General features: G+C 34.9%; 1 protein-coding gene across 7 annotated transcripts in view; it reads left to right on the top strand.

The window, feature by feature from the left end:
• Positions 1-14,965, top strand: part of AKT3 (AKT serine/threonine kinase 3) — a 370,924-nt gene that overhangs the window by 311,001 nt on the left and 44,958 nt on the right. For all 7 annotated transcript variants that reach the window (XM_063613541.1, XM_055235064.2, XM_055235066.2 and 4 more), the window contains 2 exons: positions 5,810-6,024; positions 13,720-13,807. In XM_063613541.1, coding sequence (XP_063469611.1) covers positions 5,810-6,024; positions 13,720-13,807 — 303 coding nt within the window. The remainder of the gene's footprint in view (positions 1-5,809; positions 6,025-13,719; positions 13,808-14,965) is intronic.

Here is a 14,965-nt window from a genome sequence, read left to right as displayed (position 1 = left end):
GACAGATGGGGAAGGTTGAATAAGGTGGTTTTGGAAACCTAGAGAAATGCACTTCTGTAATAGTGTAAAAATAAAAGTTATTTGATAATCAAGTTAGAACTAACAAAGATTGCAAAAAATGACTTGATTGTTGGGAAATATATAATATCTAGCTGTGGTTGCTATTGAGAAAAATGCATATAATTTTATTTCATCTAAATGTAAAATGATTTGTTTTTCCAGTGGCTGAAGGGCAGTATTTGATGCATTCTTTTTAGTTTTTTAGAACCCCATTCTTAGAAAACATTTCGCTTGCCAAAATTTTCCTGATTTTTTCTTTGAAACCTATCTTTGATATCTTGCATATAATGTAACATTTTTAAAATAGCTGAAATAGATGAGAATATTTTGATAACTATTTTGATGCAAAGATTTGCTCAGTCATTGTGTTAGCTCATAGTACAAATGGAGATTAAATTCTATATAAATTAAAAATCAAAGATATATATTAACTTCCACAAAAGGTAGTAAAGGCGGTGCCAGGGCATGGACTAGTGTTGTAGGTGTGGGAAATAGTTAGAAGCTAACTTGCTTGAAATGTATTAAACAGAATTTTCTTTATTTTAAATGCAACAAAGAATAAATGTAAAATATGTCATTTCGTGGGTGCTGCCAATGTTGTTTTTAGGAGATCTGAAGAGAAATGAATGAGGCTAAAGTTACATATGTTTGCACATTTAATCTGTAGGTAAAAATAGTAGCACATGTAGTTACATTCTGATTAGTCTTTGCACAAAGTTCTACTATATTCCAGCAGATTGTAAAACTAGTCTTAGAATCTCTATGCTTTTTGTGAAAAGAAAGAGTTGTTTTAGTAGCCTTTCTAAAATTGTGGACAACCCTAACATTTTATTTACTTATTAATAATTCATATGATATCTATCCACCTGGGGTAATTTTGAAAACCTTCATCTTCCTGGTAATTCAGAAAAGGTCTCATCACCATGATTAAAGGGAACATTAAAGGAGTAGAGGGATGAGTTCAGATAGAAGTTGTCTGCTCTATAGTTAGAATTCGTATTTAAGAACTTCTCTCATATGAGTTGGCTTACTATTTAGTTGAATATATTTAATTTCTTTCTATAGTATGTTGTTATTTTATATGATTTTCTGGGTAATATTAAAAGCCATTCCATTTTATCTCATAATTGGACATTGTTTAAATATGAACTAAAATGGAATTAACGCCTCTCAATGTTTATAAGTGGCATCTTTTACTTACTTAGAGGTCTGTCAGTTCTTAAAGTAGCTATTTTTCGCCCTAACTTCTTTTCAATGTTATATGGTCTTTTGGCTTTAACAGAATATTTGCATTCAGTACTTTGGTGTGATTCTAGTTTAAGCACAAAGTTTAATTTTAAATTCTCTGTACCATGAGAACGTATACAAAACTAACCCTAACTGGAAACACTAGTGATTACCTATAGTATTTTACAATGGATATTGTTACTTGGGTTATAAAGGCTCAGTTTCTTGGAATCCCATAATGTCTATTGCTTCAGAATAAAAAAGAAGTATAGAAATCTCTTGGAAGATATGTGTAAGTATGAGCTAATCATCATTATTGTATCCATTTAGCCTTTCTCTTGTCGAAGGATTTTTCCTGTGCTAACCAGAGTTTGCTTTTGAAAATACGATGTTAACTGTGTACAAGTATTTGTGTGTGCTAGGAGAGGTGTCCATAAAGCGTACAGCATTCTAATTCATAGCAAATGGCATTGACAGTTGCTGTCACTTAAGAACTATTAAAGCAGTTGAGAAATAGTTATAAAATATATATTTATGTAGAAAATACCAAGCAGCTGTAGAATTTATAATCTTATGTATTGAAATGGATACTTTTCCTGAAGCTGCAGTTTACTTTAAAATCTGAATGAGAAGATTTATAGGTCTTTTTTTCTTAGCCCATACCTGTGATGTTAAGAATATCTGAAGGGCTCCCCTAAATGATAAATGATATAGATGTGTGTTTAGGTATAAAACACACATCTATCAGTTACCTGAAATGTAAGGCTACCAGCAAAAAACATTTTTTTTTTTGAATTAGTGGTAAATTGGTTCATCCAAGTTCACAGTTTACTTTCACAACATAGGTGTGCAGACAGTTTGTTTAGATGTTTAATTTTTTCCCCCATCTGTTCTGTCAGGATTATTGATTGAGCAGTAAGCCACTCCAGGGCATACAGAGCCTCCTTATAATTGCTTGCCTTGGGTGCATTGTGTGGCCTGGTGGGCAAGCTGAGAGAGGGGTCCCTTTAACCTCCTAGTAAATCCTCCTGGTAAACGAATATTGGAATGAATAGATTTTTTTTGTTTTGAAAAAGCCCATTAGCCAAATAAATATTTACATTAGTAACTTGAATTGGTAGTATCATTTAAAAATATATAGTTTCTCATTCAGTATCATTCTTTGAAATTAATAACAATTCAAGAACTAATGTGTTTTAACTCACCTGGCTGATTTATAAATGTAAGTGTCTTCATTAAATATTGATCAAATATTTCCAGGTTATTTAATGTTAATTTGTATCTGCTGTAACCTCCTTGAGTCTTAAGTTTTATCGTATCATAAAGTAAAGCAATTTCTGGCTCCTATTAGAAATAAAGCCTTGTTTTCCAGAGTTTGTGCTCTGTTTAAGTTTTCATTTGATGTGACCTCTCATCATTTTTTAACAATTACATTTTTTTGGTGTTCCAAATCTCCTCTTTCATCTCTGTTTGGGCATTTGTGTTAAAGGTAGGTATAATATACAACTACATCTGTGGTTACAAAGGACTGTAGGGGTAGAAGAAATACCAAATGTATGCTTTCCTATTTAAAGTTTGGGTTTCATTTACAAGTCAGTAATGTTGGTTTTATGGAAAGGAGACAGAAGTTTATTTCTTCAAGATAAATCTTTCACTGGATTTTTTCAGGAGCATATTTTGATCTGCATTTATATTCAAATTGTATAAGAAATTACCTTTTAATGAAGTTGAAATATGCTCTACCATTGTTGTACCTGTCCATTATACCACTGTTTATCATACCTTTCAGCCAGCCCTCACAATAACCATGAAATAAATTAGCCTTTTAGCTAGAAAAAAAATTATCAGAGGTAGCCAGAAAGAATTTGCAGTCCTTAAGTTAAAAAAATGTAAATTTTATATGTTATGTATTTATAGAATAATAAGTGCTTTGAGTAGAGGGAGAAAAATTGTCTTCTTAAAATAATGTGAAAGAGGTTATTGGATTCGAATTGGTTAATTTGACTGTGGGATTTCCAGAGTATTTAAAAATATTGTGTTTTGAAATAATTTAGATTCAGGAAAGAGAAAGGATATTGTTTGAATAGTGGGAACATATGTATCCACATGTAGGATACTGTAATCATTATTTATGTATGTTTCATCTTATAGCTGTTTGAAGATAAAATTTGGACAAAAATCTTTCTAATTGATAGTGAAGTCTCTTAGGTAAAGAGGGATTTTAGTTGTTAGGGTGTTTTCTCCTCAGCATTGGTTAAGTTTACATGTCAGGAAGACAATACGTTACATCAGTTTTGTTCAATACAAAGTGATACGACAAACAGTTCTAATTATAGCATTATGTGTCTGTAGATCAATTAAGGCACGTATGTTCAGAGGCAAAATCACTTATTTTAGGAATCGATATTCATTTTACAAAGCTAAATAAAATGTATTTTATTTTATCAAACAGATTTTTTTACAATGCAGTTTTATTTTTCAGTTGCTTATTTCTCTTCAAAAATAAAACCCCCCTTTTTTTATGTACTCACTTTCCCTTCTGGCTGCAAACCAGGTATTTAAACAAAAATAAAGGATTGCCAGTTTTGCCAGCTGGGGATGAGAACCCGGCTGGTGAAATGTGGGTTCGGGAGGCAGTTAATCCAGCTTTTATGCTTTTTATGGTTTTATGAAAAAAAAAAAAGAGGTTAAAAACCACATTTGGCTCCTTTTTGTATATGCCACTGTTGTGTTGGTGTTGTAGGAATGCAGTTAAAGTTTGCTTAGATTTAAATTTTTGGTTGTTATTAGTTAAAATCTTGTGTCAATTAGATAAAGGCCCACAAACAGTGCATTGTACTAATCGGCCATGAGATAGATCCTTGAATCATCAAAAGTCAGTGGTATTTTAAAATAATACATGCAGCATTTCCTTTAACGTAAATACGAAGTAGAATTTCTTCTGCTTTTTTAGGTTTTTTTTTGTTTTCTATTTGTTCTCAAATTACTCATTTCAAACAAGTAAAAATATGACATTCTTTGCACTAATGATGAAAACTAGAATTTGTTGTTCTTCCAGAAAATGTTTTTTTGTTAGTTTGTGATTTACAAAACATTTCTAGAAAAGCATAGGATCTAAACTTGTGTTCATATCTTACCAGTGATGTTTTCAGTTTTTTAGCCGTAAGACAAACATTGATATAATTGAATTAAAAATCTTTTCATAATAGAAATGCTTATTGAATAGATCTTTTAAGTAACATATTTTTTCTTATAAATTATATCCTTTGTCTTTAAATACCCTACCAAAGTGCCTTTCATAGTATTTTTAGGTAATCATAATGTAACTGTCAAAAATATCACCTGTAATTCTGTGAGATTATTGGTAAATTTTAAATAAAAGTCATGTAAGAGTAATCTTCCAGAAAATATTTAATTTGAAGCAAGAAAGTTTGGAACACAAGTACTGCTTTGTCCTTATCAAATGTTCTCTTTTGTAATCGGTTATAAGTGTTTTTAAATTGATAAATTCATATATGTGGTTTTCCTGGTCTGGTTTTCCAAAGCCGAGAGGATCAAATAAAATAAGCTTTAAGATTATCAAATATAGTTTTAAAATAAAATATTCAAAGTTGCATATAGATGAGGAATATTCCATTGGATGAAGAACAAATCTGATAAAAAGATAAAACCAAATTTTTCCTGGGGCAAATGGTAAGTTACCATGTTCCCATTTGAACAGGTTGCTGCAGCATAGGCAAACGGACACTTCTGTATCATTTCTAACTACATTTATTTTGCATGTAATATATTTTGGGAAAATTTTAAGGATATATACCACACAGATATTAAGTCCATTTTTTTGCTGTAACAGAAATTTTTGTTGTGAGGTATAAAGCTGTGGCTATCAAAGTTTATTACAGCTCATACCATAAGCTTTTGTATTCACTTTGTCTATTAAATAGTTCCAGAAAGAGCTGAAACATATAGAGGCCTCCAGAGGTTTTTCAAACTTACTTTAATGGTTGTCTTGCCCTGTAGACTTCTCCATTACATTGCCTTTGTTTACTACTGTCTTTCACTGTTTAATTTGTATTACTTCGTTCTTCTTAAGGCAAGAATGTGCAGTGCACATTGTGTGCTCTATAGTCGGCACACCCTGGCTCTGAGTTGTTACTTAAAGTCCACATGGGTGGAACCAGAATGAAAAAGTCAGTAGGCCTAAGAAAAAATATGTAAATATGCTAGCTAACGTTTTTCATTTGATCCTTATGTATATTCATGTACTTGGGATTTGTTTTTGTACGACCTGCCCCTTTTTTTGTACACTGGCCATTTCTGGATATGTATTGAATATTTCACATATTTGATGTGATTTATATTTTTTGTAGGATGCTTCACAGTTTAAATGTCAAGATCTCAGAATAGACTACCTAAGCTTTGAAAGTTAAGATTGATTTTTATGTAAAAATCTTATGTTTTATGCACGGTGCTTTAAAAGTTAACATGTAATAATTAATCTCCTTACTGATTTCACTTTTAGGTGCTAGAAGATAATGACTACGGCCGAGCAGTAGACTGGTGGGGCCTAGGGGTTGTCATGTATGAAATGATGTGTGGGAGGCTACCCTTCTACAACCAGGACCATGAGAAACTTTTTGAATTAATACTAATGGAAGACATTAAATTTCCTCGAACACTCTCCTCAGATGCAAAATCATTGCTTTCAGGGCTCTTGATAAAGGATCCAAATAAACGGTAAGCCTCAAATAACGCTTAGTGAATTACTGATGAATGTGGTTAAAAATTGAGATATGGAAATTAATTCAAATATAACTAACTCCAAGAAGCAATGTATTTGGTGTAGACATCTTCCCACTGAGATCCTGACTTATTTTTAACTGCATAATATAGAACATTTAAAAATTTTTCTCAACTCTTTCCTAACTTGGAAATTTTATGCATATTTACCAAATAAGGATTTTGAGAGTTTCATTATCCATATTATGAGTGAAAATTTCTTAATTGCTCTGTTACTTGATCTTGTGGGGATAGGAGAATCCCTTTTCTTTCTTTCAGTCTCTGGGCCTTTGTATTTCTTATAAAAGGAATAGACCTATTTTTCAATACTCTCCTCCCACCCACAACCTGTGTTAACATACCTAATTGCATTTTTTATTTTTTATTTTTTTTTGAGACAGAGTCTCACTCTGCCACCCAGGCTGGAGTGCAGTGGCGCGATCTTGGCTTACTGCAACCTCTGCTTCCCAGGTTCAAGTGATTCTCCTGCCTCAGCCTCCCGAGTAGCTGGGACTACAGGCATCTCCACCACGCCTGGCTAATTTTTGTATTTTTAGTGGAGACGGGGTTTTGCCAAGTTGGCCAGGCTAGTCTTGAACTCCCGACCTCAGGTGATCTGCCCGCCTCAGCCTCCCAAAGTGCTGGGATTACAGTCGTGAGCCACCGCACCCGGCCTCTAACTGCTATTTTGTCATTTGAAAATAATCTTTTCTATGCATAGCTGAAAGGGTTGATGGCAAAAAATAATTGTACACACTTTGTATTTCTGTTTTTGTAGCTACAGCTATGAACTGAAGAACCCTATGGCTCTTGCTGCTTTGTTCAATGAGCTACAGTATTTTTTATTCATGTTTATACATTCATTGATGTTTATAAATTCATAAATCATATGTGAAATGACTATTAATTTTAAAATATCACTTAATATGTGTGTTTGTATATGTATATATCTGCCTTCCCATCTAGGTATCTATGCATATCAGTATTTCTCTGAGTCTACTCATTTGACGCATAGATGATTTCACATATTGTTGAATATTTTATAATACCTAACATAGAGTTTTATGAAAATGTTTAATTTATGGTTGATGCTCATATATATTATATATATATAGAGAGAGAGACTGGATTAATGAGTGAATCCCAAAAAGTTGGATTTTTAAGTCTATCTGAGAAATGGTTTTCATTGCATTCTTCTAGCTTTTAACCTTGTAAGGAACATGGCTTTATCTTCAGCAGAAATAAACAAACATAATAAAAGAGATACTGTCTTTTTGCTTTGTGAAGAATCATTCAAGAAACATTTTGTAATCCTAGCTACAGATATTATTTATATGTGTAAAGTGATTTTGTTTTCTTTTTCAGAGCACTTTCACATCTATTAACTCCCTTGCTTTTTCAGTAGCCTTGTTGGGTGGATAGGGGAGATACTATTCTCATTTCCATTTCATTGAGTTGAAAAAAAAGGCCCAGAGAGGGTTAGGTAATTTATTCAAGGTCTCTCAGAACATTCATGCAGACCAAGAGTAGAAGTTAAGTTTCTTGGTGCCTATTTGGTATTTCTTATGTATCTTATTTACAATGCAACAATTTCTCAGTTTAAGTTTCGAAATGTGTTCCATTTAATAGCATTCTTTTTTTTGTTGTTAAAACTGCATAAGTATTCATTTTTCAGAGCAATAAATTCATTGTATCACTTTCTTTAAAATATTCTCATTATATAAATTCAAATACTATAAAAAAATACACAGAAAAGATGCATTAAATCATCCAAAATCTCACCATTGAGAAATATTCAGTATTAGATTAGCATTTAGTGGCATTATTCCAGACAACTATTCACATAGATAATGGATTCTTTTACAATTAAGTAAGGAGCAGCACCTGATGATAGGTAACCTTTAAACAGAGTGGCGACTTTTATCTTTTTTTTTTTTTTTTTTGAGAGGGAGTCTCGCTCTGTTGTGTGGGCTGGAGTGCAGTGGCACAATCTCGGCCCACTGCAACCTCCGCCTCCTGGGTTCAAGCAATTCCTCTGCCTCAGCCTCCTGAGTAGCTGGGACTACAGGTGCCTGCCACCACACCTGGCTTTTTTTTTTTTTTTGGTATCTTAGTAGAGAAGGGGTTTCACCATGTTGGCCAGGATGGTCTCCATCTCCTGACCTCGTGATCCACTCCCCTGGGCTTTCCAAAGTGCTGGGATTACAGGCGTGAGCCACCGTGTCCGGCCGACTTTTATGTATTTCATTTTTTGGTCTAATATTTGGCTTAGTATTCAAGGCAGTGAATATTTATCTCATCCTTATTCCTGCAGGCAACTTTGACCACCCTTTACTTTGTGGCCCTCTATATAACTGGCTAGTAGAACAAAATATACTTGTGGTTTTCATGTGTATGTCTCATTCATTTTTTTTTTATTTGTCAGCCCACTCCATGAATAGCACATAGTCGGTACTTAGGAACTATTGAATGAATGTGAGGCAAATTCTTAGAATGTTAACTGGCTGGTATGTATTAATAGAACAATTCCTAACTGTTTGTTCACCAGGAGGTTGATATTGATCTAATGAGAAGATGCAGTATTTTCAATGATCTAATAATTTCTTTTATAGTAGATGTGTCAAGCCCCTCCACTGCTGCATCAAAATACAGGGAATACAAGGATGAGTGAGATGAACCAGTCTCTGCTCTAGATGTTCATAGAATAATTTGGGGGCACAAAACATATACTCACAGATGCTCAGGTCAAACTACGTACAAAGTACTGTTGAAATTATTGGCTTTTATCTAGGGGATTGGGGGACTTGAGCTGAATCAGAAAGGAGTTTGAATTTGCATTGGCACTCAAGCACAGAAATTTACATGTAGAGTATAGCTAGAATTGCAAAAGAACATGGCATTTGAGAAGTTCAGTGACTAGAGTGTAGAATATGAGTTGGGTAACATTGGGAAATGAAGCTGATATATTAGATTGTAAGGATCTTAGGTTTCTTAGAAAATATTTAATCTTCATTCAGAAGAGGGTGAGATACTGCTTACATGTTTAAAGCAAGGGATAGTATAATCAGATTTGTGTCACGAAAAGGTAACTCTGGCAGCTTTGTCATGGACAGATTAGATGAGTGAGGATCCAGGGGCAGGGAGAGCAGTTAAAAGTGTTTATGGGGCCAGGCACAGTGACTCACGCCTGTAATCCCAGCACTTTGGGAGGCTGAGGCAAGAAGATCACTTGAGGTCGGGAGTTCAAGACCAACCTGGGCAACATAGCAAGATTCATCTCTACTAAAAAAAAATAAAATGGTGGGTGTGGTGGCACATGCTGTAGTCCCAGCTGCTTGGGAGGCTGAGGTGGGAGAATCGCTGGAGCCCAGGAGGTCGAGACTGCAATGACCCAAGGTGACAGCATTGCACTCTAGCCTGGGCAATAGAGTGAGTCCCTGTCTTTTTTTAAAAAAGAATATTTATGGAATTGTTCAGATAATAGATGGAGTCCTTCCTGAAGCAGTAGTACACAAGTGATAGAGGTTATGATTAACTAGAAACTGTGAGGAAGTAGGAGTCAGGAATCCCTCTGAGGTTTCCAGCTAGGGTGATTAACAGACAGGGTATGCAAACCAAGGAGGCTTGATGAGGGTAGATGTTGGTAATAACTTTTGGTACACTGAGTCTGAAATTTCTATATAAAACCAAGATGGAAATGTCAAGTGAGCAGCTGGAAATAATAGAATGAATGCTTAGAAGAAACACAGTAACTGACTACATGGATTGGGAACCATAACTATATCTAGGAGGTAGCTACAGCCAAGGCATTAGTGGCGAGGGTAGTGGATAAGGAGAAGAGGGCCTAGGACAGAATCTTAGAGAACCTCAGTTTCAGGGGTAGAAAGAAAAGCAAGCTAACAAGGACTTTGAAAAACCTTTGGAAACATAAGTAATGATAGCATTATAATACACCTCTTCACTTTTTCTACGCAGCTATTTTAAATGCTACTGGAATTTTTCTGGTATTTCTTATTGAATTGCTGTTAGTTCTATCCAAGGGTCAACTATCATTTTGCTTTTATTTATTAGCCTCCATCCTTTATGTTCATTCTGTTATCCCCTCCTTTATCTTCCTATGCGGAGTTGATAGGAAAAGCATGACCTCATGTATTCAGTAACATTAAGAAAATATGAATTCTGTGATGTTCCTAATAGTAAAGGAATTCACAGTAGCTGAGGATTTAGTTTGGCATTCTGATACTGGAGTTTAGTATTCTAGACATAAATATCTTACTTCAAAGCATATTTTGTTATTATTTTTGAAGTCTTAAATTGTATATTAGAGAGTCATTGACACTGAAATTTTTGACAGTTTCACACATTGAGGAAGTGTGTTAAAGAATTTCTCCTAGCTTCTAAAATGGAAGTCTGATTGTATTCTCAGACTTTGCATAGTATTCATAGCTGATATTTTAGTTTTATATGTATTCGATAAATATAGAATAAATGCTGGCTATGTTCAAAACCAAAGTATTGCTAGAAAACTTGAGGAGTTACAAAAATGGATAACTAAAGCTGGATTGCAGCATTTTATTTACAAAATGATTATGATTCTCCACTCCAACTCCCATCTCAAGTACAATTCAAATGAAAACAGTATTGAAATAAACTACAACATAAGTGTAAGAAAATGGCATGGAGCTTTGATGTTTCTCATGCAGACTATGTTGATGCATGCTTGAAGACATTAAATGCTTTTCAGAAATGTGTTTTGGTGCTTTTGCTTCTCTGGTTCCCTAAGCACAAGCTTAGAATGCCTTTTGGATAATCCAGCACTGATCTTGCCTTCAAAGGAGTTTGCAGTCTCCTGGGAAAGAAACCTACAGAATTGAAATAGAATGAAAAAGAGGGCAGGGTCGGAAATGCTGAGCTCTCACTGAATACAGAACTACCAGTCTGAAAATTCCAAATGCAAACATCAAACAGCATTGTTATGATCAAACCTAAAAGTCCCATCTCTGGGGTATAGTTCATTTAGAGACTTTTTAAGGATCTGGGAGTTGGAGACCCAGCCTGGTGGGAATCATTTATCGTCACTAAAGATATTCAGGTATCAGTTGACTGTTTTCCATTTTAACTGTGTGTCAAAGGATCCTAGGTCCTTTCCAGTCATGTGTTTCTTAGATCTAATAACCAGAATTTATTAGAATTATATAATTATAAATGATTTCTGACCTACAATGACTTGACAATTTTTTGACTTTATGGTGGTGCGAAAGTGATACATATTTAGTATGCTTCTCAACTAATGATGGAATTGCATCCAGATAAACCCATCTTAAGTTGAAATGAGGGTTTATCTAGACATAACCCATCGTTAAGTTTAGGAGCATCTGTATTTGTTTTCCGTGACCTATTTGGTTTTCTTCCAACCCAGTGGTGTGTTGGAATTAGCATATACCAGCTCTTAAGAACCAACTGTTAAATTTTCACCAATTTTGTGAGCTGGTTGTATATTATAGTCATTACTAAAAATTACATAAATTTACTAATTAAGAATAGGAAAATCAAAGGTCATAAATACTAAAAACTCATTACTCCTTAATTTGTTATGTTCCACTGTTATCTGTATTTTTGAGATCAGTCATGTCTGCTGTATCTGTATGGACATAATATATAATGGTTTGCTACTATGCATCTCTTCCTGCCTACATGTTCAGTGACATCTTATTGGTAGCTCGAAACTGGCCACGGTGGGAGAATTTATACTGCCAGAATTGGCAGATACTATGAGTTGGGGCTGGACTTACTGTTTTGTTGACTGTTTAGACTTAAGAGAAAATATTAATAATGCAGATTCATTACACTTTAAATAGCACCAAAAAATGAGTCTTCTTCCACTGTCCCAAAGTTATTAACCATTTTGCAAAGAAGTCACTCACATAACTCACAAGTGAAGTTCTGAAGTCTCCATTGTATCACTTTCAGCTTTGACTTTAACATAAACAAAAATGTCAACCAGTATTCATGTTAGAACTAATTGTAAGTTTCATCCATTAGTGGCTTTGGAGTACAGCAAAAATTAACAAGTTTTCTGTGAGAATCAGGTGACTAATTTACAATACACAACATTGTATGTTTTATGATCTTTGTAAATTTTGTGTTTTGCATTCTTCATATCAGTAAAATTTAAATTTATATGTCTGGGGTGTGGTGGTGGCTAGGTCAGGCAAGGTTTGGTCCCAGCAGCTCCATGGCTGCTCTGCTGTGAGCACCTGGTATCTACTGTGCCCTTGAAAAAAAAAAAAGAAAAAAAATTATATTTGTATAAATGCATGATTTCTCACAGAGAGCTGGTTGTTAAGCACTTACCAGCACGTATCATTTCTAATAATGAACAAGCCAAATAAAGCCTACTATATTAAATTCAGATTTAAATAGGTTTATCTTCCTTTCCTTGTTCTTTTTCCCACTTTTCCTCCTGTTCTTCCTATTTCTCACTTTTAGTTCTTTTATGCTTAGTAATATGTACTATATTAAACTGAATAAGCCAGAAAACACTGGAATTTCTTTACCTATTATTGTATTAGTCCATTTTCATTCTGCTGTGAAGAAATACCTGAGACCGCATAATTTATAAAGAAAGAGGGGTTTATTGGACTCACAGTTCCACATGGCTGGGGAGGCCTCACAATCATGGCAGGAGGTGAAGGAGGAGCAGAGGCACATCTTACATGGTGGCAGGCAAGGGCATGTGCAGGGGAACCGCCCTTTATAAAACCATCAGATCTCATGAGACTTACTGACTATCATGAGAACAGCATGGGAAAAACCTGCCTCCATGATTCAGTTACCTCCCCACCTGGTCCCTCCCATGACACATGGGGATTATGGGAGCTACAGTTCAAGATGAGATTTGGGTGGAGACACAGCCAAACCATATTCCTTTGTTGTTTCTAACCCTTGCAGTGACTCACCAGCAAATGATCATTCTCCACTCTGCAGATTAGAAAACTGAGGTTAAATAGAAACATGGAGGAAACTGGGGGCCATTATCTAAAGTGAAACAACTCAGAAATAGAAAGACAAATACTGGATGTTCTCACTTATAAGTGGGAGCTAAATAGTGTGTACAAGTGGACATAGGGTGTGGAACCAGACATTGGAGGCTTGTAAGGGTGGTGGGGGCAGAAGGAATACAGATGGAAATTAAGTAATTTCACATCACAATGCGTATAATCCAGGTGTGGGGTATACTAAAAGTCAAGACTTTACCACTGTGCATTATGTGTGTCTAACAAAATTGCACTTGTACTCCTTAAATTTATAAAAATAAAAAACAAAAGCAAACACACACACAAAAAAAAAGAAAACTGAGGTTAAGCCTCTTTTCTGTTGTCACATATCCCATAACCGCCAGAGATGATTGCCTCTTCCAGATCTATCTCCAAAGCCTCTGCTCTTTTCCAAATACCATACCATTCTGAAGTTAGTTCTTATAAGCATATTAGGAAAAATAGATCTTATAGCAAAAGCTTTTTACTTTTAGAGCTATTTATCCCAAGAACTATTTATTATGCAGAAAATTACACTTTCACAAAACCTTTTTTGTTACGCTTTGAGCTTATGTAAATGTTTTATACTTATTTAATTTTATTTCTGTTCTCATAGCCTTGGTGGAGGACCAGATGATGCAAAAGAAATTATGAGACACAGTTTCTTTTCGGGAGTAAACTGGCAAGATGTATATGATAAAAAGGTAAGATTTCTTCATGGCATAGTGTGTATATATTTTGGCTGCGCTGCTAAAATGAATTTATAGCAAAAATATTTTAAGTGAATTAAAGTTAATGATGTAATGATACTTTCCATTTTACTGACATTTAAGTGATTTTTGAACTTCCGTGCACAAAATTTTACTTATGATTTTGACTCCCCAAATGTCTCTTGAGATTTTACTCAACATGATCATTTTCTATTTTTTCCCATAATAATTTGTTTGCCTCTCATTATTTTTTTAATTTTAATAAAGATACCAAGTGTTATTTTTTCTTTAAGAAAACTAGTTAAAATTTTTTAATTTGCCCTTACGTCTTTAATTTTAAAGTGAACACTTCAGATTCATTTATACAAATCCTTGTTTTAAAAGGAATTTAAAGAAATTTGTTTTTAATATTTAATGAAGGTAGTAAACACAGTGTCTTATTTTGGACTTCTCTGTCATTTGAAACAGAACTTTATTGCCCACAAAATTAATACTACTAGGCCAGGCATGGTGGCTCATGCCTGTAATCCCAGCACTTTGGGAGGCTGAGGTGGGAGGATCACTTGAGGCCAGGAGTTTGAGACCAGCACGGGCAACACAGTGAGACCCTATCTCTACAAGAAAAAAAAAAAATCCCCTGGGCATGGTGGCGCACTCCTAAGGAGGCCGCTAAGGCCGGCAGGAGAATCGCTTGAGCACAGGAGGTTGAGGCTGCAGTGAGCTATGATTACACCACTGTACTCCAGCCTGGATGACAGAGTGAGACCCAATCTCTTAAAAAAACAAAAACAAAAACAAACACTACTAATTATATATGTTTAGTTTTATTGTGATCTGCTTATTACTTTTTATTTATTTATTTTTTGAGGCAAGGTCTCTGTTGGCCAGGCTGGAGTGCAGTGGCACAGCACGATCACAGCTCAGCAGCCTCTACCTCCCCAGGCTCAGGTGATCCTCTCACCTCAGCCTACCAAGTAGCTCGGACTGCAGGCATGAGCCACCATACCTGCCTAAGTTTTTGGTACTTTTTGTAGGTTTTGCCATGTTTCCCGTTATGGTATTGAATTCCTAGGCGCAAACAATCCTCTCTCCTTGGCCTCCCAAAGTGCTGGGATTACAGACGTGAACCACTGCACCCACCCTTCTTGTTTT

Source organism: Symphalangus syndactylus, chromosome 19 (assembly GCF_028878055.3).
Source record: "Symphalangus syndactylus isolate Jambi chromosome 19, NHGRI_mSymSyn1-v2.1_pri, whole genome shotgun sequence".
NCBI lineage: Eukaryota > Metazoa > Chordata > Mammalia > Primates > Hylobatidae > Symphalangus > Symphalangus syndactylus.
This window is presented reverse-complemented; position numbering and strand designations above follow the sequence as displayed.